Here is a 24,817-nt window from a genome sequence, read left to right as displayed (position 1 = left end):
GCTCCCGCTATATACGGGGTTTGGGGAAGAGCCGGACCATAAGGGTTTATTGTATGCCGTCTTAAATAGAAAATTAGTACTATTATTTATTTTATTATAAACGTTCAACAATATTTAGATGATGAAATAATTTTTCTTAGACCCTTAGAATTAATAAAAAAGAAATAGTAAAACAAAATGTATCCTAATTGCACTGATTAATTTTTATCTTCCGATGAAGGCTTGACACATTCGAATTTAGCTACCACGGAAAGTTTAAAATCTTCTATTCCAATTCAAATTTAGTGTTATATTACTTGTTAATATGAACTATTCATATTTTTGAGCTGGAAATAAAATCCCTTTTTAATTAATTAAAAGGAAAAAAAGTTTCAAAAAGGTAAAATTGGTAAATTATGAATTTAGAATCCTAAATATTAGTTCATTTATATTTTTTAAATATTGGCATATCCAATTCAAATTCTTTTCTTTTTTTTTTTACTTTTTAAATTTTGAAGGATTTTTAACAAAAGAGGTTTACTTTGCTTTGGAAGTAGTTTTAATTTAGTTAATTTGTTACATGTAGGTTGAAGTCTAAATGTAAGGACTTTTACATAATTCAAATAAGAAAAAAATATAATAAGTAAAATTTTAGTTGATTTTAAAGTCCTTATAATTAGAAAAATAATTAAATGACTATTTTGTCTAGTGTGAAGTCATTTTTAAAGGGTATAAAAGGCGAACGACATTTCGTTAAAGCCCTTCGTACTTTTAATATAGTATTAGTTTTAGTGTACGTGCGTTGCACGTGTATTCTGCGCCTATCGATTAAAAAATATATGGAATATTGAATAAAAATAAAATATGTGTAATAGCAATTGATGTAGAGATAGATACAACGGTCATTTAAATGAAAAAAAATACTTTATCTAAAAATGCAAATGTACTGACAAAGTAAATTCTAGGGATAAATTCATGCTTAGAAGCACTTTGGCCATGCTTATCGGAAAATGTACTTTTTTTCAGCTTCTACTACTATTCGAAAGCACCAAATAGACTGGCCTACATATTTTGGATGTGAGCAATGTGGCGGGAATCGGCCTTTTTTAATTTGTCTAACTCAATTTAAAGTTTGATCGTCCAATTCGTAGAGGCGTCAAAAAGCCACTAAACAACCAAACTAAGTTATCTTAACGAATCCATTCTACGGGCTACTGTAGGTTCGATAACTTTGGGAAAAATGAAAGGAGAAATTAAAACACAAACCTAAAATTTGTGAATTCTAATCAACCTAAAACTGTGTGAATCTTCTTTTATAAGATTCAAGTATCATAGAATGTTGTGATATAACATACAATCTAAAAGAATACCACATACAAATACTACAAATAGGAGTGATGTAATGAGTATTACGATATGGAATATCATCAAATCAAGCAATTCATGAATTTAATTGTGAATACACAAAATTCCAAGTTCCCAAACTATCTTCACCCCTCCACCCACCCACATATATTTTATATATATATATATATATATATATATATATATATATATATATATATATATATATATATATATATATATATATATATATATATATATATATGATAGTAATACTATGGTATTACACGTAAAAACTTAGCAGAGGTTATGCCAATAAAGGCATTGCAACCTAGAACAAAAACCGCGTTGTAGAAATTAAATGGCTTTCATATAAAATTACTGACTTAATCAAGATATAGATTCATGTGACAAATACACAAAAGAGAGATTCTTACCGTTTATCATTGATGGCACATTGTTCTCGCAAAAAGTGCATGCTATTAAATGAGAATTGTTGCAAAAATCACATGTAAGAATAAATAACCACAATTTATTTCTATTTAAGTTTTCATAGAGGAACTATCAATTAGAATCCATTACAAATAATGATCTCTGTAGCGGTGGTGATTTACAAAAATTTATACTCTGGCAAACTTATGGTTGATTTGAAAGTCCTATATGACCAAGATCTTAATTAATTTTCAAGTCCTAAATATTAGGACTTTTTAATTAAATAATTATTTTATCTAATACGAAATTAATTTTTAAAGGGTAAAAAGGCGAATGATATTTCGATAGGAGCTTCGTGTTTTTAATATAGTATAGTATAGATAGATAGATAGATAAATAGTTTCGAATATGTCAAGCCTTCGTTGGAAGATAAAAGTTAATCTATAAAATTAGGATACATCACGTGTTTTACTATTTCAAACTGAGATGACTGTGGAACTTTCGATAAAATTATTTAATGGAAAAAAATTATTTCTGCCAAGTGCCAAATTATGAGGTTGTTTAAACTATTAAGAACTTGTTTCCAGTGTTAAGTAAATTAAAACTTGTACGTGTAAATATCATAATTAGATACAATTTGTATGCCCACGAGTTGTTTACATTCGTCCCTTTCTGGGGGAAATTTCCTGTGTCTTTTTTAAAAAAATTAATTTTTATTGTACTCTTTGTTTTGAATTATAGATACATCACTATGCAGAAGGTAAATCAAATCTCATTTCAAAAATAACATAGTTCCTTCTAACTTTTAAATGTCTATGAAATATTATCGGGGTATATGTGTGTTCATGAATGGTTTTTGGTATGATTTGTTGCATAGTAAGTGTGAACTGCGATAAGGCGATACTGATTTGATACACATGAATTTGCTTGCAGCAACATTTAGTTTATTATATAGCAATCTCCTTTATTTTTCTTTTTGGTTGCTAATAGACCAAAAAGCACGTAGCAGAAACTGAAAATGTTAGGACCTTCCTTTTGACATGTATATTTTGATGGCTTAACATCTACATAAATTAAACTCAATTATTGCCTTCTTTTAATAGGCACCGGTCATAAATATAGCCCTACTTGAATAACATAGAAGTGAAGAACTTGAATAATTATAAATTTTTCAATCGTCACTCATGAGAGTCGAGATATATTATTTATTATTTTCAATGACTTATACTTTTTAAATTTTTATTTTATAATTCAAATATATTATTTAATAATATTTACGTGCCTCTTTAACGTTGTGTAATTATTGTTATGAGGTAGCATAATGGGATTCATTCGTAAAAACCAATTAATTTCCTCATATAAAACTTAGAAAAAGTACTAATTAATTAATTAATGAGTCCCATAGAAATATATTTTCTTTACATAACTTGATTTTACTTCGTTAGACAACTATTAGGAGTAGGAGATTTGACTTCCGTAAAAATCAATTAATTTTCTTGTATAAAACTTAGAAGTATTAATTAATTAATTAATTAATTAATATAAGGAAATAATAATAAAGCTTTTATAAATTAAAGATACAATGTATGTGCAAATTAGGACTCGTACAAGTTAAAATAGGAAAATATTTAGTAGTCAATATTTTAGTTGATTTCAAACACTTAAATATTAGAAAAAGAACTAAATTACTATTTTGCCTAGTGCGAAATCTATTTTGAAAGGGTAAAAAAGGCGAACAATATTTCGATAAGGGCCTTTGTGCTTTTAATATAGTATAGATATATAGATTATGCAAGCGATAATACTTTTAAAGAGATACTAATATACGCACTTGCACGATGCACGAATAATTCTAAAGAAAAAACAATGCATTATAAGATGTGCGAATTAAAGTAAAGAACCTAAAAGCACTTCTTATTAAACAATATTCTAGTACAACAAAATTAGTCAAGATCTTTAGGACTACAATACTTTTGTGCAACAAAATTAATATTTAGGACTCTACAATATGTGCAATAGAAGGAAAACATGCAATTAGCTTGATTTTATCACACAAAAGAAAAATAAAATAAAAATTACAAATTCACCATCAAATCATTTTCACTTCGAACTCCATTCTTCATCTTGAATAGGATTCTAAGTAGTTGCAATTGAAATGGTCTTTTCAAACCAACTTATATGAACTCTCTGTTTTCTATGCCTTGACTCTTATGTTAGAAATTCCAGTCCAACAAATGAATTAATGTAATCATCAAAGTCCAAGGTTGCATAATATCATAAAATAATCACTTCATGCTTCCTAAATTATCAACGTATTGCAAACACTTAATCCTTAAAATTTTCAAGACTAATTCCTAAACGCATACGACATAATACAAATTTACATAAAATAAGAGAGGATACATTACCAAATTTGACGCTAAAGGCCAAAGAGGATAAATGGACAAATTATGTATGTTTATGTTAAAAACAATATGGGTTACTACATATACCTTCAGAGCCTTATTTTTGTTTCAGGATGCAATTAGCTCGCTAACTTGTATTAATCATACAATCACTATTTACTAGGTATCTACGCGATGAGTAGATAATACAAAAAAAAATTAACTATCTATCCTAAATTTTTTCCACTGATGATAGATGTGTATTCACCCTTTGTACTGTCCAAGACTATTCCAAACCTGCATAAAAATTTATAAGATGCAGATTTATAAGGAAATCTTTATATTTCAATTGAAAGGTGACTTTAGTATCATTTTAACCACTAATTCACAAATCATAATTATTTATTTTCACATGTATCATAATAATCCATCTCATTAAATGCGTAAACATAGGGGACATACAAAGAACAGTCATTACATGGAGCAACGATAATTATCCATATGACCAAGTAAACTCTTTACTTGCTAAGGTGTAAGCTTCCATAATCTATTGAAGAAGCCAATTAAAAAGCTATGAAGAAACCGATACGGGACATGCTTCTTCCCTTACAATTGTACTCGAGACTTTTCCTACGCCTCAAAAGTCAATTCTTTTAGTGTTCCATTTTGATATATACCATATGTCCATATCTAATATTTATTTGCAGGATTTGTTTCACTACAAGAAAACATGCAGTTAGAGCTATCGAATCCTAGCTAATTTGCAACATTAACTAGAAATATTCTATCTCCTATTCGATTTTTAGTTTGAAAATTTAATCACGTATAGAAATTAGTCCGGGATTGTTTCAAGCTAAAATATAGTCAAATCCATAGTAATTTTAGTGGGAGCTAACTCGGCACTAAAATTACAGTTCAATGCACCCACTCTTAAAGGTTTGAAATCCTAATATTTTCTTTGATTTTAAAGTTTTTATAATAGTAATAAATTAAATATATTGGATTTCAGAAAAAAGATAAAATTATAAATAAATTGGCAACTGTTATAAATATATTATATTATGGATGTTCATTTAATACTCCATTGAAAATAAGCTTCCTGAAGAAGCTTATTCATATGAGACTCCGCCGTAAATATGTTTATCTATTTAGTACTCTATTGAAAATAAGCCTCATGAAGAAGTTTATCATTTCGGTACTCCGTTATGAAGATTATCTATATCTGGGACAACAACTTAGAGTAGCAGCTTACACAACAGCTTACACAACAGCTTGCAGTAGCAGCTTACACGACAACTTCTTTTCTTCTATAAATAGAGGAGGATTCAGTTCATTATGTACATAAGTTTGAAGTTTGAATAATATATCAGTTTCTCTCTATACTTGTCTTTATTTTATAACACGTTATCAGCACGAGACTCTGCTATCTCGAGAAAATACTTTGAAAGTATCAGAGGTACGAACTTTTTTTTTCTAAATAATGTCAAATCTTTCTAAACTTGAGTTTGTAGCCCTGGATATATCGGACAAAAGCTACATATCTTGGGTGCTTGATGCCGAAATTCATCTTGATGCGATGGGTCTGGCAGACACCATCAAAGATAAAAATCAGGCATCAAATCAAGACCGTGCCAAAGCCATGATATTTTTACGCCATCACCTTGATGAGGGCCTGAAAATGGAATATCTTACTGTTAAAGATCCAGTCATACTGTGGAATAATTTGAAAGATAAGTATGACCACCTGAAGATGGTCGTTCTTCCAAAGTCACGTTATGATTGGACTCATCTAAGGCTACAAGATTTTAAATCTATCAGTGAGTATAATTCTGCTATGTTCAGAATTATTTCCCAATTGAAACTATGTGGTGACAATATTACTGATCATGATATGTTGGAGAAAACTTTCACCACTTTTCATGCCTCGAATATGCTCCTGCAGCAGCAATATCGAGAGATGAGATTCAAAAAGTATTCTGAACTTATCTCACATCTTCTTGTAGCCGAGCACATAATGTACTATTAATGAAAAACCATGAAAGCTGACCTACTGGTTCTTGTCCATTCCCTGAAGTGAATGAGACGAACTTCCACCAAGATAAGCGTAGAATAGGGTGTGGCCCCAGTCGTGGTCATGGCCGTGGTCGGGAAGGAAACTCTAATCGTGATAATAACAATGCACCAAAGAAACCTCCTCACCACCAGTAGTGGAAAAGGAAGGAACAAAAGCATGAAGCGGTGCAAGCAGCAAAGCCAGAAAATGCATGCTATAGATGTGGAGGAAAAGGGCACTGGTCACGTACATGTCATACGCCAAAGCACCTGGTTGAGCTGTATCAAGCCTCCCTGAAGAAGACAGAGAAAAATGTTGAAGTAAATTTTATTTCTGAAGATAATTTAGACTTCATGCATTTAGATGTAGCTGATTATTTTGCACTCCCAGAAGAAGAAACAAATCATGTGATCGGTAGTGAATCTGTAGAAATGTAAATATTTTAATTTTTGTTGTTTGTAGTAGATAATATGGTTATGTAATTGTTGTACATAAATAAAAGTTATGCTTTGAAAATGATGTTTACTATCATATTTATTTTGTTTATGTCATTTTAAAGAGCATGGATAATCCTCAAATTATGTTTGGATTAAAGACCAATCATAAAGATATTTGTGTAATTGATAGTGGAACAACTCATGCCATATTCAAAGATCAGAAATACTTTTCTTATTTGCATAAGGAAAAAGCAAATGTTTCAACAATTTCTCGTAATATAAGTTTGATTGAAGGCTCCAGAAGAGCTACTGTATTTCTGTCTAAGGGAACAAAACTTATTATCGACAATGCATTGTTCTCCTCCAAGTCCCGAAGAAACTTGTTGAGTTTTATAGATATCCGCCGAAATGGGTATCATGTTGAGACAATAGATGAAATGAATGTGGAATATCTTTGTATTACAAAGAATATTTCTGGCCAGAAATACATTGTAGAAAAGTTACCAACTTTATTTTCTGGCTTATACTATTCAAAGATTAGTATAATTGAAGCACGCTCTATCCTAAACCAGAAGTTTACTGATTCAAATACTTTTGTATTTTGGCATGGCCATTTGGGCCATCCTGGATCAATAATGATGAGATGAATTACTGAAAATTCGAGTGGGCATCCATTAAAGAACCCGAAGATTCTTACAAATAATGAATTTTCTTGTGATGCTTTTTATCAAGGCAAAATGATCACTAGACCATCACCAATGAAGGTTGGCATTGAGTCCCCTGCCTTTTTAGAACGTATACATGGGGATATATGTGGACCTATTCACCCACCAAGTGAGCTGTTTAGATATTTTATGGTCCTAATAGATGCATCTTCAAGATGGTCTCATGTGTGCCTACTATCATCTCGCAACCTGGCGTTTGCAAAGTTATTAGCCCAAATAATTCGATTAAGGGCACAATTCTCAGATTATCCTATAAATACTATTCGCCTTGATAATGCTGGAGAATTCTCATCTCAAGCTTTTGATAATTACTGTCTATCAGTTGGAATAAAAGTTGAACATCATGTAGCTTGTGTTCATACTCAAAATGGCCTTGCAGAGTCATTTATTAAACGGTTGCAATTGATAGCAAGACCACTACTTATGAAAATAAAATTGCCCACTACTGTTTGGGGTCATGCTATCTTGCACGTAACATCACTTATCCGTCTCAGACCAACACATTATAATAGATATTCTCCGTCACAATTAGTTTTTGGTCATGAATCAAATATTGCCCATCTACGAATTTTTGGATGTGCTGTATATGTGCCAGTAGCACCACCACAACGCAGTAAGATGGGCCCCCAAAGAACGTTAGGAATATATATTGGGTTTGAATCACCCTCTATTATTCGCTATCTTGAACCATTGACGGGAGATTTATTTACTGCTCGATTTGCAGATTGTCGATTTGATGAAATAAATTTTTCACAATTAGGGGGAGAGAAAAAGGAAATCAAAAGAGAAATTGTGTGAAAAGTTTCATCATTATCTCACTTTGATCCACGTACCACTATATGTAATCACGAGGTCTAGAAGATCATCCATTTAAAAAATATAGCAAATCAATTGCTAGACGCATTTACTGATTTGAATATGATAACTAAGTCACATATCCCTGTAGAGAATGTACCTATCCGAATTGATGTCTCAGCAGGACCATATACTAGCATGAGAGCTAGTGAACCTAAAGCACGCCTGAAGCGTGGTAGGCCTTTGGGTTCTAAGGATCGAAATCCTCGAAAAAGAAAATCGACAAATGATAATGATACTATGAAGGGATCTCCTGGAGAGATCCAAGATCTGATTAGTTCTGAGATTTATGAAGAAATCAATGAACCCAAGACTCAAGTGAGCGAGAAACTTTTAATAAGTTCTATTGGTGATGGGATTTATTTAAATCGATCTGAAATAGTGGTGGATAATATTTTTACATATAATGTTGCACTTAACATTATGGAAGATAGTGAGGATTTTGAACCCCGATCTATCGAAGAATGTCGACAAAGATCTGATTGGCCAAAATGGAAAGGGGCAATTCAATCAGAATTGAATGGACTTGCTAAAAGAGAGGTCTTTGGACTAGTAGTCCAAACACCTGCTGGTATAAAACTAGTTGGTCATAAATAGATTTTTGTGCGAAAAAAGGAATAATAAAAATGAAGTTGAAAAATACAAGGCTCGCCTTGTTGCACAAGAATTCTCACAACGACCTGGAGTCGATTATGAAGAAATATATTCACCAGTTATGAATGCCATAACATTTCGATATCTCATCAGTTTAGCCTTACGTGAAAGGCTTGAAATACATCTAATGGATGTAGTTACAGCTTATCTGTACGGGTCACTTGATAATGAAATTTATATGAAAATCCCTGAAGAATTTAAAATGCCTGAAGCATATTCAAAATCTCGGGAAATATACTCAATCAGATTACAAAGGTCTTTGTACGGTTTAAAGCAATCTGGGCGCATGTGATAGAATCGCCTTAGTGAATATTTGATGAAAGAGGGTTACATAAATGATGTTATTTGTCCATGTATTTTTATAAAGAAAATGGCTTCAGAATTTGTTATACTTGCTGTTTATGTTGATGACATAAATCTTTTTGGAACTTCAGAAGAGCTCCAAAAGGCAATTGAATATCTTAAAAAAGAATTTGAGATGAAAGATCTTGGAAAGATAAAACTTTGTCTTGGTCTGCAAATTGAACATTTAACAGACGAGATCTTTATCCATCAATCTGCCTATATAGAAAGGGTCTTAAAACGCTTTTACATGGACAAAGCGTACCCATTGAGTACACCAATAGTTGTTCGATCACTTGAAGTGAATAAAGATTTGTTCCGACTTCCAGAAGAGGATAAGGAACTCCTTGATCCTGAAGTACCCTATCTCAGTGCAATTGGTGCACTAATGCATCTTGCTAATGCTACAAGGCCTAACATAGCATTTTCTGTTAATTTACTAGCAAGATATAGCTCTTCTCCTACAAAGAGACATTGGAATGGGATTAAGCATATTTTGCGATATTTAAAGGGAACTCTTGATATGAGTTTGTTTTATGCTAACAAAGGTAGTGCAGATCTTATTGGTTATGCAGATACATGTTATTTATCTGATCCCCATAAAGTACGATCTCAAACCGGGTACATGTTTACATGTGGAGGTACTGTCATATCATGACGCTCCACAAAGCAATCTATTATTGCTACTTCCTCTAATCATGCTGAGATAATAGCTATTTATGAAGCAAGTAGGGAATGCGTATGGTTGAGATCAGTGATTCATTTTATTCAAGAAAAATGTGGTTTGGAATGTGATAAAAGATCTACAATTTTATACGAGGACAATGCTGCATGCATAGCCCAATTGAAGAGAGGATTTATAAAAGGAGATAGAACGAAGTACATTTCACTAAAATTATTTTACACACACGATCTTCAGAAAAATGGTGACATTGATGTACAACAAATCCGTTCAAGTGACAATCCGACAGATTTATTCACTAAATCTTTACCAACTTCAACTTTTGAGAAGATGGTATACAAGATTGGAATGCAGAGACTTAAATATTTGAAACAAGGTTTTCATCAGGGGAGTAAAATACGCGATGTACTCTTTTTTCCTTACTAAAATTTTTTTCCACAGGGTTTTCCTTATAAAGTTTTTAATGAGGCAGCTAGCAATGCGTATTACTAAATATGTGTACTCTTTTTCCTTCACTAGGAATTTTTTCCCACGGGGTTTTTTCTAGTAAGGTTTTAATGAGACACATTAACTTTTAATGAACATCCAAGGGGAGTGTTATAAATATATTATATTATGGATGTTCATTTAGTACTCCGTTGAAAATAAGCTTCCTGAAGAAGCTTATCCATATGAGACTCCGCCGTAAATATGTTTATCTATTTAGTAATCTATTGGAAATAAGGCTCATGAAGAAGCTTATCCTTTCGGTACTCCGTTATGGATAAATATTACACATGGTAGAAGATTATTTATATCTGGGACAACAGCTTAGAGTAGCAGCTTACACAACAACTTACAAGCAGCTTACACAGCAGCTTGCAGTAGCAGCTTACACAACAACTTCCTTTCTTCTATAAATAGATGAGAATTCAGTTCATTATATACATAAGTTTGAATAATATATCAGTTTCTCTCTATACTTGTCGTTATTTTACTGTCTTTATTTTATAACAACAACATATTTGTCAAAATATATTTTTATTTTTGGTAAAATACTTAATTTCTCTCAAAACTTGTATGGTATACGGCCTACAGAATTAAATAATTAATTTGATTCTGCCATATTCTTCTTTCTGCTAAAAAAAAAAACATAAGTGGGAAAACTTTCCTCTGTTTTTCCTAATGCTGCTCGGTGGGCCGGGCCTGAACCGGACCGGACCGGGCCCGCGGTCCTAACGGGCCTGGTGGGCCTGGTGGGCCGGTCCTGGGTGGGCCGGTCTTGGTGGGCCTCTGAGCCCGTCACGGGCTGGTCTCCATGGTTGAGCCCACGAGCCCGGGACCGTTTGGCCCGGGACCGGCAGGCGGGCCTGGGCCGGTCCTGGCGGGCCTGGCGGGCCCAACGGCTATTTTAAAAAAAAAAAAAAAAAAAAAAAAAAAATCAAACGGCCATATTTAAAATCTAGCCGTTTGGGCTGAAAATATGACCGTTTTTTAAGTTAAAAAAATGGCCATTTGGCCCCCAAACTTTATTTTAACCCCAAACTTTATATAATTACACTTTTCCCCATTTCTCAACTATAAATACCCCCTCATTCTTTCATTTTTATTCACCAATTCATCAATATCTCTCAATATCTCTCAATCTCTCTCAATCTCTCTACTACAATTACTTAATTTATTGTTGAAATTTCGTGAAAAATTGTGAAGTTGTTGAATTGAAGTTTTCAAGTGTTCAACGATTTTCAATTTTCAAGAAGTTGTTCGGCAATCCGGTAAACTCGTTTCAACTCTTACGTTTTTATAATATATTTTTGTGTGGTTTAGTTTGCATAATTATAATTAATATGGCATTTACTTTGAAAAAAATGTTTGGTAAAGGAAAAGATAAAACCGGTGAAAGTAGTGGCCAACCAACTACCCTTCCCCCGGCTCCCCGACCTAGAAAAGATAAGCAAGTTGAAAGTAGTCGCCAACCTAGACGTCCTCCTCCTTCCGTAATTCTTGATAGTGATCACCCTTGTTTTCAATTTACCGATAGTGAATTTTATCATAATGTTGCACCAGGTGATAGATTAGATGATGAAATTATGAATGCTCTTTATCCTAATGAAACCATCTTAGAAAATAATGAGGAAAATGAGGATGATGATGAAACTCAAGCACCGGATTTAGATGATACACCTACTAGTCCTCTTAATAACCCAAGTGATGCACCGGTCGACCCACCTGTAGAAACTCCTACTTTTAATAGAGAACCTGCTAAACGCTTAGAAACATCATTAGTTTGGAATTTTTTTACTCAAGTAAGAGAAAAAAATAAGGCTAAGTGTAAAACTTGTGGGAAATTAATGTCGCATAAATATGTAGGAGACCGTAGCGGCACAGGTAGTTTGACTAGGCACATAAAAACACACCCTAGAGATAAGGCTAGATTTTTTCAAATGAAAGCGCATCTAGAGGGGACAAGTGTAGATTCTGCGATTAACCCTAGTACAGGTTCAAATCTAGTTCAACCAGGAATTAACACTGTCACTGGAGGTATTTTATATTACGATCCAAATAGAGATCGTGAAGAATTAGCAAAGATGATTACTGTTATGTGCTTACCTTATACTTTTGCTTCTAATCCTAATTGGGTTCATTATATTAGAAGAGTGTTTAATCCTACTTATAAAGGTTGGCCTCGCGCAACAGTTAAGAGTGATATTTATAAATTCAAACATGAATATGAACAATATTTGCGTTATTTATTTACTCATATACCTAATCGGATTTCTATTACTACTGATATTGGTAGAAGTGGTAATGATTGTGATTACCTAACTGTTACAAGTCATTGGATAGATGAAGAATGGATAATGCAAAAACGCATAATTGCATATAGAATAATTAATTCGCGTCACACAGGTAAATTTATAGCTAACACTGTTGCAGATATTTGTAGATATTTTTGCTTTAGCGATAAAATAATGGCAATTTCAATGGATAATGCTTCTAGTAACACCAGTGCTATAGGCATGCTTACAACAACACTAAATCCTGCATTTACTAATATTTTCCATGTTAGATGTATTTGTCATATTTATCATTTAATTGTCGGTGATGGTATGCGAATATTAAACATAGAAATTGAAAAGGTTAGAATGGCTCTTAATTGGCTTTTTTATTCAAACCGTAGAAGTAGACTTAGAGAGTATTTTAAAAAATGTGATGAATATGGCCTTAGAGAAAGAAAGGTTCCTAAACCTTGCCCGACTAGATGGAATTGTATGTACGAAAGTTTAGTAGTAGCATATGAATATAGAAACCCAATTAATGCAACGTTTAATTCTCGGGTAGGTGGTGAAGATGATGATGAAATGCTTACCACTCAAGATTGGACTAATGTTAAAATTCTTTTAGATTTTTTAGAACATTTTCAAATTGCAACAAATGCATTTTCTGGGCAATATTATCCTACTATTTCAAACTGTTTAGTTTATATTGCAGCACTATCTGATTTGTTTGTTGAATTTAGTGAGGGTGGGGATATTTATGAACTTGCTATAAATGAAATGAAACAAAAGTTTAAAAAATATTTTTTTCCTATCCCTCCTATTTATGGTCTTGCTGCAATGCTAAATCCTACAATGAAATTGGGAGGTCCTCATTTTTGGTATTCAAATATTTATAAGGCTTTAGATCTTTCAAATGAGGAAATTGCGACACTTGCAGATGCAAAAGCTTCAATTAAGATTAACGCTCAAACAGTTTATAATGCTTATCAACTTGCCTTAGAGCATGCTAGGCCAACTATTCCAACCCCTACTTCGTCTAGCTCACAATCCTCTAAAAGAGTTGCGGGCTTAAAAGCTCTTAAATCTTGGACGGAGTTCAGGGGGTCTCAAGGTGAAAATTATGATGAAACTTCACATCTAAATGAGCTTCAAGTTTATTTGTCTCAGGGACTTGAAAAGGAGAATCCAGACGGCTCTTTTGATCTTTTGGAATGGTGGAAGGCAAGGGAAAAACATTTTCCTGTTCTTGCAAGGATGGCTCGGGATATTTTATCAATTCAAGCTTCAACTGTTGCATCAGAGAGCGCTTTCAGTCAAGCAAGACTGCAAATAGGTGATCATAGAGCGTCTATGAGGGATAGCTTGGAAAAATCAGTATTGTTTAGAGATTGGATCCGCTCGGAAAGAAGAAACTTTGGAATTGCAGAAGCACAACCGGCGATAGATGAAGCTTATGAAGAAATGATAGCGGAACTTACGGAGGATTCGGCTTCGCCCGGAAGTGGTGATGAACAAGCTTCTTTTCCACCACCACCAACGCAACCTCCTCCGAACCTTGAAGGATTTATGAGATTTGTTAGAGATAATACATAGAATAATATGTAACTTGTATTTTGGCACATCTTCCTTAGTTTTTTTCCTTCTAATGGTGGTATTAGTACCTTGTTGTGCTCATTCCATTGGGGGAAGGATGACTAAGAAAGATATGTCATTTTTTGGTAATAAAATTTATTGCTTCTACCCATGAGCTTCTTTTCGCAATATTTCTTTGTCTATACTTAGAATTATTTATATGCTACAATATATACATAATATACAATATATATACTACAAGAAAATATATTTATAAGATACAATATATACATAAGATACAATATATATACTACAAGAAAATATATAAGAGAATATATATACATAAGATACAATATAATATACTACAAGAAAATATATTATGCTACAATATATACATAATATACAATATATATACTACAAGAAAATATATAAGAGAATATATATACATAAGATACAATATAATATACTACAAGAAAATATATTATGCTACAATATATACATAATATACAATATATATACTACAAGAAAATATATTTATAAGCTACAATATATACATAAGATACAATATATATACTACAAGAAAATATATAAGAGAATATATATACATAAGATACAATATAATATACTACAAGCAAATATATAAGAGAATATATATACATAAGATACAATATAATATACTACAAGCAAATATATTATGCTACAATATATACATAATATACAATATATATACTACAAGAAAATATATTTATAAGCTACAATATATACATAATATACAATATATATACTACAAGAAAATATATAAGAGAATATATATACATAAGATACAATATATATACTACAAGAAAATATATTATGCTACAATATATACATAATATACAATATATATACTACAAGAAAATATATAAGAGAATATATATACATAAGATACAATATAATATACTACAAGAAAATATATTATGCTACAATATATACATAATATACAATATATATACTACAAGAAAATATATTTATAAGCTACAATATATACATAAGATACAATATATATACTAAAAGAAAATATATAAGAGAATATATATACATAAGATACAATATAATATCAAGAAGTGATATTTATGCATGACAATTTAGTGTTTTACTATTGTTTTGTTATTTTCTTTTTCGTCAAGCACTTTAATAATTAGATATACATATATACTACATATTAATATAGCCATGATACTACAAGAAATTGTCTTTAAAAAAAAAAAAAAAAACCCGCTAGGCCCGCGAAGCCCACGAGCCCGGCCCGTTAAGCACAGGACCATGTGGGCTTAGGCCCGTCACGGGCCGGTTCCACCCATTAGGCCCACGAAGACCGGGACCGCCAGGCCCGGGACCGCCAGAGCCCGGGACCACGAAGCCCGGGACCGCGAGGCCCGGCCCGTTAGGCCCACTAAGGCCCGGGCCCGGGACAAAATACAGCCCTAGTTTTTCCCCAAGACCCTCTCTCTTTTAGCTTCACTTTTGCTGGCCTCCGTTAAACCCTTCGAACAGAGCTCTGAAGTAGGGGATTTGGAAATCGTAAGCCTCCTTTCCCTCTATGTTTCCATTGTTTCAATCTTAGGGTTTTGAGTTTTTTATGTAAATATACAGAAAAATCACTAATTTTTGCTGATGTTTTGATTCTTCATTGTCGTAAATTGATTGCTTTAAGGCTGGCATGAAAGAAAGAGTTTTTTATCTTTCAAAAAATTAGGTCTTGAAATAGTAATATGTTGTAATAAAGCAGAAAATTTGTCACTCGTATAACTGCATCTTTCCTTATTTTTCTTGGATAAAGCTGCTAGTGATAGTTAATAGTTCTATTTGTATATTTATGTTTAATCGTGCCCATTGTTTGTTGTTGCAGGGTGAAACGGATCATCTTGCTTTGTTTCAATTTGGATTCTTTCTGTTTCTGGTTTTCTTTTGCTGGAAAATTGATTGGCAATGGGTATGGGAGATGATTCCACCATGTCCAATCCGACAAATGACTTGAGCCACGGAATTGACAAGCAGTACCTTGCATCTCCTATTAAGAATTTGGTGGACAAGTATCAGCTTGTTCCAGAATTCTTGAAGGTGAGAGGATTGGTGAAGCAACACTTAGACTCCTTCAATTACTTTGTCAAGACGGAAATAAAGAAGATCGTCCAAGCGAATAAGGAGATTAGATCGATACTGGACCCTAACATTTATCTTAAGTACAATGATGTTCATATTGGTGAACCATCAATTATGGTTGATGGCGTAACGGAGAAACTAAATCCACAGAAATGTCGGCTGTGTGACCTTACCTATGCGGCTCCAATTTATGTCGATATCGAATACACAACGGGAAGTCATGGCCAGATATCAGTGCAAACAAAGAAGAATGTTACCATTGGAAGGATGCCGGTTATGCTTAGAAGTTGTTGCTGTGTGCTATATGGGAAGGATGAAGAAGAACTAGCAAAACTTGGAGAATGCCCACTTGATCCCGGAGGTTATTTTGTCATCAAAGGGACTGAGAAGGTAATTCTGATTCAGGAGCAGCTCTCGAAGAACAGAATAATCATTGATACCGATAAAAAAGGGTGTGTGCAAGCATCTGTTACCAGCAGCACAGAAAAAACAAAAAGCAAAACAATTGTAAAAATGGAGAAAGAAAAGGTGTACTTGGAGTTGAATATGTTCAAAACCAAGGTCCCCATCATGATTGTCATGAAGGCCATGGGTATGGAGAGCGATCAAGAGGTTGTGCAAATGATAGGAAGAGATCCTCGGTTTAGTGCTCTGCTTTTGCCATCAATCGAGGAGTGTGCAGATCTCAAGGTGTATACGCAACAACAGGCATTGGAGTTCCTCGAGAGTGATAAGATGCTGAAAATGTCTTCATATTCTGCTGGTCCAGTTGAGAAGGGAGCGCGAGCTTTAAGTATTCTTCGTGACATATTTCTTGCAAATGTTCCTGTACATCAACACAATTTCCGCAAAAAATGCATATATGTTGCAGTAATGATGAGGCGCATGATGGAAGCAATCCTAAACAAGGATGCTATGGATGACAAGGACTATGTTGGGAACAAACGACTGGAGCTCTCCGGTCAGCTGTTATCTCTCCTTTTTGAGGATTTGTTCAAGACGATGAATGATGAAGCTAGGAAGACAGTTGATGCCCTTCTAGCAAGGCCCAGTCGCTCCAGCCGTTTGGACATTTCTCCATTCATAGCCAAAGATAGTATTACTGTGGGCATGGAGAGAACCCTTTCTACAGGCAACTGGGATGTAAAACGATTTAGGATGCACAGGAAAGGCATGACTCAGGTTGTTGCTCGGTTATCATACATTGGATCATTGGGCCACATGACAAAGATCTCGCCACAGTTTGAGAAGTCTAGAAAAGTTAGTGGTCCTAGAGCACTGCAACCAAGCCAGTGGGGGATGCTCTGCCCTTGTGACACCCCGGAAGGTGAAGCTTGTGGATTGGTGAAAAACCTGGCATTGATGACTCATGTTACGACAGATGAGGATGAGCACCCTATTATTTCTCTGTGCTACTGCTTGGGTGTTGAGGACTTGGAACAACTTTCAGCAGAAGAACTTCACATGCCAAGTTCCTATCTCATCATATTAAATGGACTTATTCTAGGCAAGCACAGGAGTCCACAGGTATGTTCTTGCGAGAAGTGGAACAGCAATGGTTTTTTCCTGTATCTGTTTTTGAACATAGGCTTGTTGTCCACTTTTCACCAATAATCTGCTCTTCAATCAGCGATTTGCTAATGCAATGAGGAAGCTACGGAGGGCTGGTAAAATTGGGGAGTTTATAAGCATCTTTGTGAATGAAAAGCAGGTAATTTGACAGTTTGTTCTTTTGCATCGTCGTCCTAGTGTTGGTTTTGTCACTTGTTAAAACTACCTATATTGGTGTTGAAATCCCTTTTAGTTCAAGCTGTATCAGGGTGAAGATTGCATTCAGGGACCAAAGGCTTTCTTGGTGTCTTTTGGCACTTAAATCTAAGGGAACATGGCAACTATATATTTTAAATGAAGTCTTACTTTTCATACTAATGGAAGGAAAGATGAATAGATGTCCACTAAGGTATCATTTGCTTGTTTTACTGTAAAATGAGAATATTGAAATTTGAGAGGCTGAAACCGATCAGCTGGTGAAATCTTTCCGAGAATAGGAGATCCCATGTCTTTGGATTTAATTAAATTCTGTTAATTTTCCAAAACATAGATATTCCAAGGTCTGGGAGAAAATGGTTCCTTCTGTATCAGGAGCCATATAGATAATTCCTATATCTCTGATAGTTTTTATGGTAGCATTACTCCACCATAGTGATGCTGTTGGCAAAATATTTACATTTTCCCTCTTTGCTTTTATCATTTGGAATTTTCTGGTGATTCATTATCTCTTGCAGCGCTCTGTCTACATCGCCTCAGATGGTGGACGTGTTTGTCGTCCACTTGTTATTGCTGACAAAGGTGTTTCCAGAATCAAGGAACAACATATGAAAGAGTTGAGGGTACTCATCTTACCTGGATCTTACTTCGGAGCTGTATGTTTTATGTCAGTTCTGCATCTGATTTGAAAATTTATTCTTTGTAGGATGGTGTGCGCAACTTCGACAGCTTTCTAAAGGATGGTTTGATAGAATATCTTGATGTCAACGAGGAGAACAACTCATTGGTTTGTGTCAAGCAAATGAGGAGTGCATTCTGGTAGTGTATTGATTATAGTATTATTTACACTAGTACTGACTGCGCAAATGCATGTTTTTCAGATTGCTCTATACGAGAAGGAGGCTACGCCAGAGACAACACATATTGAGATTGAGCCTTTTACAATCTTAGGTGTTTGTGCTGGTTTGATACCTTATCCTCATCACAATCAGTCCCCTAGGAATACCTATCAGTGTGCGATGGGTAAGCAAGCTATGGGAAACATTGCCTATAATCAGTTGAGTCGGATGGACACATTGATCTACCTTTTGGTGTATCCTCAACGCCCTTTACTGACTACAAGAACGATAGAGCTGGTTGGTTATGATAAACTAGGGGCTGGGCAGAATGCCACTGTTGCTGTGATGAGTTATAGTGGGTATGACATTGAGGATGCAATAGTAATGAACAAGTCTTCTTTGGATCGAGGTTTTGGGCGTTGCATAGTGATGAAGAAGTACTCAGCCACATGTCTGAAGTATGAGAACAACACATCAGATAGAATAATTAAACCACAGCGTCAAGGATATGAAGCTGAGAGGATGCAGATTCTGGATGAAGATGGACTAGCTTCTCCAGGAGAAATTATTAGACCCCATGATATCTATATCAACAAGGAGTCCCCTACAGTCACGAGGACACCAGTCTCGTCTCCTATGAGCTTGCCGGATAGCGCATATAAGCCTAGTAGACAAACTTATAAAGGTCCTGAAGGGGAGACGCCTGTTGTTGATAGGGTAGCTCTTCACTCTGATAAGAACAACAATTTATGCATCAAATTTATGATCCGTCATACCCGCAGGCCTGAGATTGGTGACAAGTTCAGTAGTAGACATGGGCAGAAAGGAGTGTGTGGCACCATTGTACAGCAGGAAGATTTTCCATTTTCTGAACGTGGCATTTGCCCTGATCTTATTATGAATCCTCATGGATTTCCAAGCCGAATGACAGTGGGAAAGATGATAGAGCTTCTTGGAAGTAAAGCTGGCGTTTCATGTGGTAGGTTTCATTACGGCAGTGCTTTCGGAGAACCCAGTGGTCATGCAGACACAGTTGACACAATCAGTGAGACTCTGGTAAAGCACGGCTTTAGCTACAATGGCAAGGACTTTATTTATTCAGGGATAACCGGTATGCCACTACAAGCATACATCTTCATGGGGCCAATATATTACCAAAAACTGAAACACATGGTCCTAGATAAAATGCATGCTCGCGGGAGTGGGCCTCGTGTTATGATCACAAGACAACCTACCGAAGGGAGGAGCAGAAATGGAGGTTTACGTGTGGGAGAAATGGAACGTGATTGCTTGATTGCATATGGTGCAAGTATGTTAATATACGAGCGCTTGATGATTTCCAGCGATCCCTTTGAGGTTCAGGTTTGTCGAAAATGTGGTTTATTGGGATATTACAACTACAAGCTTAAGACTGGCATTTGCTCTATGTGCAAGAACGGGGAAAATATATCTACAATGAAGTTGCCTTATGCTTGCAAGCTCCTAATCCAGGAGCTCCAATCAATGAACATTGTCCCGCGATTAAAACTAGCAGAAGCCTGATTGTAGTGTCATTTGTACTTGGAAAATGATGCTTCCTAACTGATGGTTCCATAGCCAGATCAATGTAATTGTTTTTTTTTTGGCTACTAAATGTAATTGCTTTCAATTATTTGTGCTTATTACTATTCCCTCCTTTTTTGCAGGGAGAGACAAAAAGGTTCTTGCTCGTTCGGTGAAACATGAGACTGGAGAAAGGAGGCAATTCTCTGCTTTAATGGGAAATTGTTTGATGTGCAGCAGAAAAGAACTCTTGTTAACGTTTATTTGGCTGGTTTTGAGACTATCGATGCTTACTATTTCATACATTTCGGTTCCAATTTAGATCATGTAGTTTGACTTGGAACAAAGTTTAACGAAAAAAAGCCTTTTGAAATATGCAGTGTTAAAAGCTTAAAGTGCAAAAACTTTGTGGGGCCAAGATATTTGTATGTCTATAAAAGTTTTAAGTTAAATTGTTTCTTAATATAGAAATGTATCATTCTTATTGAAACAGACTAATAAGGAAAGTATCATTTAAATTGAAACGAAGGGAGTATGAAAGTTTTCGTTGGTCTCTTTTCTGTTCTTGTGATTAGCTGTTGTCTTTTTTGAGACACTTCAGTTTTATCATGTTTAGTGTTCTAGCGAGCAAATTCCTTCGGAGAAATATAGTTCCTGGTATCCTGCTCATCTGCTGCAACTTTAGCCAAGCTGTCTGCTACCTTGTTATAGCCTGTTAAGCTTCAAAAATCAACTTAGTTTGAGAAATTGCTTTTCAAAAGTACTTTGTTGAGAAGTAGTTTGTGTTTGACTAATCATATTATACTAATAGCCTGTTTAAATTCTTCCATTATACCAAGTTATCCATCCCCATATTCGATCTTCATCTTTTTGTCTTAACTTCACTTTTTATATTTTTATGAATTAAGTCTTTGCTTAAATACGGTTCATTCAGAGCTCTTTTACTATATAAATTCATGTACAAAAACGGGAAAATAGTTGTAAAGTCGATACTCTAATCATCAATAGCCTTCTTCTTCTCCCATCTTTTTAATTTTCTTCTGGCCTTTCAAATTATGAATATTAAAATTTAATTTAAGATGGGATCCATGTCAGACAATGGAGAAGCTTGTCATCACCGGAAGTGAAATAATACTCCCTTCCCTCCACTTTCATCATCGTCCATAGATTACTCAGGAGAGCAACTTGACTCATATCCAAATACACCCATAGTAATTACTCTTATCTTGACTTAGACTCTTGCCTTTTTGTGTGAGTCTGTGTATGTTTTTTCCAATATTACAACGTTAAGGTTTAGCCGATTTTGAGAAAAGATTCAAATAATTAGTATACACAAAGTATAAAATTTTAGCAATGATTTACTCTTCTATAAAGATTAATATACAATTTTGATTGTTCGTTCTGTCTATAATTAAAATTATTTAATTCTATCTCTCTTTAAAAATCGTTTGATTAACATGAAAGTACAAAAAAACTTCATTAAGAAAAATAATTGTAGCCTCTTAATTTTCTCTTTTAAAGGTTTATATTTATTTTCACAAAAATAATATCACTTTGATCTTGCACTCTTTTCCTTTAAATTTTGTTTATACCTAATGTTAGGCTAGGAACCCGTATTTTATCTATATTTTGCACTCTAATTACTGTACTTTATTAGTGTTTGAGCTTAATTAAATAACGATAATTTGCACTTATTACGTGTATTATGCTTTGTAGGAGGTGATTCCATGTTAGGAAGCAATTGTGGAGCTAAAATGGATGATTTAGAGCTTTAAGGTTAGAGTAGAAGCCCAAGAAAGTGAATTGTGATCGCGTTTGGGGAGGAGGACTAAGTCCGGATGTTAAAAATTGGAAAAAATTCCTATATGAAAAAATTGCACAATTGATTTTGGGATCGATGTCTTGCTAGACACTCAACCTATATCTATTCCGTCTTATAGAATGACCCCAACCGAGTTGAAAGAATTGAAGGAACAATTGAAGGATCTTCTAGAGAAGATCTTCATACAGTCGAGTGTTTAACCTTAGGGGTGCATCGGTTCTCTTTGTGAGGAAGAAATATGGTTCATTGAGAATGTGTATCGACTATCGGTAGCTCAACAAAGTCACAATCAAGAACAAGTACCCATTGCCGAGAATTGATGACTTATTTGATCACTTACAAAGTGCTAAGTACTTCTCCAAGATTGACTTGAGATTGAGATATCACTAGTTGAAGATAAGAGAGAAAGATACCTGAAGATGGCTTTAGAACTCGATATGAACACTTTGAATTTATGGTGATGTCCTTCGGGTTAACAAATGCTCCAGCAGCATTCATGGATCTTTTGAATCGAGCTTTCAAGCCTTTCCTCGACATGTCCATGATAGTGTTCATTGATGATATTCTTGTGTACTCACGGAGTCGAGATGATCATTCTAACCATCTTAAAGAGACCTTGCAAACACTTAAGGATAATGAGTTGTATGCAAGATTTTCAAAGTGAGTTTTGGCTTGAGTCTGTGTCTTTCTTGGGCCACGCGATATCTAGTGAAGGGATTAAAGTTGATCCGCAAAAGATAGAAGCCGCGAAGAATTGCCCAAGACTTACAACGCCAACGAAGATTCGTAGTTTTTTGGGTTTGGACGATTATTATAGGAGGTTTGTAGAAGGTTTTTCCTTTCTTACTTCTCCATTGACCAAGTTAACCCAAAAGGCAGCCAAGTTTCAATAGTCGAATGCTTGTGAGAAGAGCTTTTTGACCACAACACTGGTGTTGACCTTACCAGTTGGTTCGGGTGGATTTGTGGTATATTGTGATGCATCGGGAATAGGTTTGAGATGTAACCTAATGCAAAATGATAAGGTTGTTACTTATTCTTCCAGGAAACTTAAAAACCACTAAAAGAATTATTCGACTCATGATTTGGAGTTTGCAGTGGTGGTTTTTGCATTGAAGATTTAGCGTCATCATTTGTAGGGTGTTCATATTCATATATTCAAGGACCACAAACGTCTCCAATACATCTTTAAGCAAAGAGAGTTGAATTTGAGGCAAAGAAGATGGTTTGAGCTACTCAAAGATTACGATATCAACATTTTCTATCACCCGGGAAAGGCTAACACTGTAGCCGATGCTCTCAGCCGGAGGTTAATGGGGTGTTTGGCTTACTTGGATGAATCGAAAAGACCAATAGTGAAAGAGGTCCATCGATTAGCAAGTTTGGAAGTTCGACTCATGGACTCCGATCAAGGTAGTGTGGTTGTGCAAAATAGGGTTGATTCTTCTCTAGTGGTAGAGATAAAGGAAAAGCAATATGATTATTTGGTGAAATTGAAGGAAGAAATTCACAAGAACAAGACTACGACCTTTGCACTAGGGGTAAATGTTGGTACGGTGAGGTACCAAGGTCGATTATGTGTTCCTAATGTTGATGGGCTTAGAGAGAGAATCATGACTAAGGCACACAGCTCGAGGAACTCTATACATCTGGGTTCCACAAAAATATATCATGATCTCAAGGAGATTTATTGGTAGAATGACATGAAGAATAATATAGCTGACTTTATGGCTAGGTGTCCAAATTACCAACAAGTTAAAGCCGAGCACCAAAGGTCTGGAGGCTTAGCTTAGAACATAGAGATCCCGACTTGGAAGTGGGAAGTGATCAAATGGACTTTGTAGTAGGTCTACCGTGCTTGTTTCGTAAGTTTGATTCAATTTGGGTGATTATTGATCGACTTACGAAGTCAACATACCTTTTACCCGTGAAGACTACTGACACTGTAGAACAGTAAGCTTAGTTGTACATAAAAAAAAATAGTCAGGTTGTACAGTACCCTAGTTTATCTCTAATAGAGGTACACAATATATAGCTAACTTCTGACAAAAGTTTCAAAAGAGCTTGTGTACTCAAGTCAACCTTAGCATAGCTTTCCATTCTGACAATTCAGCCATTCAAGTTTATGTTGTGAGCATGTGTTTTTGATTTCAAAGATAGTTGGGATGATCACTTGCCACTTATTGATTTGCTTAAAATAATAGCTATCACGCGAGCATTCAAATGGCTCCCTTCGAAGCTTTGTATAGGAGGAGGTGTAGATCTCCTGTTGGGTGGTTCGAAGTTGGTGAGGCGGAATTGTTAGGTCCCGACCTTGTTCACCAAGCTATGAAAAAAGTGAAAATAATCAAAGATCGATTAAAGACCGCTCAATATCGCCAAAAGTCCTATTGAGATATTCGACGAAGAGATTTGGAGTCCAAAGAAGATGATTGGGTGTTCTTGAAAGTTTCTCCCATGAAAAGTGTAATGTTTAGAAGAAGGAAA

The 24,817-nt window shown here is 34.7% G+C and overlaps 1 protein-coding gene across 1 annotated transcript; it reads left to right on the top strand.

The window, feature by feature from the left end:
* The first annotated feature begins 11,002 nt into the window (after positions 1–11,002).
* On the top strand, positions 11,003–21,061 carry LOC107811698 (DNA-directed RNA polymerase III subunit 2). The gene is made up of 8 exons (XM_075230930.1): positions 11,003–11,041; positions 15,686–15,778; positions 16,107–17,887; positions 17,991–18,071; positions 18,646–18,750; positions 18,834–18,914; positions 19,009–20,572; positions 20,652–21,061. The coding sequence occupies exons 3-7, from the start codon at positions 16,187–16,189 to the stop codon at positions 20,506–20,508; spliced, it is 3,468 nt and encodes a 1,155-aa protein (XP_075087031.1). The 5' UTR covers positions 11,003–11,041; positions 15,686–15,778; positions 16,107–16,186; the 3' UTR covers positions 20,509–20,572; positions 20,652–21,061.
* Positions 21,062–24,817: the final 3,756 nt, after the last annotated feature.

The sequence above is a fragment of the Nicotiana tabacum genome, chromosome 15, assembly GCF_000715075.1.
Source record: "Nicotiana tabacum cultivar K326 chromosome 15, ASM71507v2, whole genome shotgun sequence".
Lineage (NCBI taxonomy): Eukaryota > Viridiplantae > Streptophyta > Magnoliopsida > Solanales > Solanaceae > Nicotiana > Nicotiana tabacum.
The sequence above is the reverse complement of the archived record's forward strand: the minus strand, read 5'-3'. Positions and strand labels throughout refer to the sequence as shown.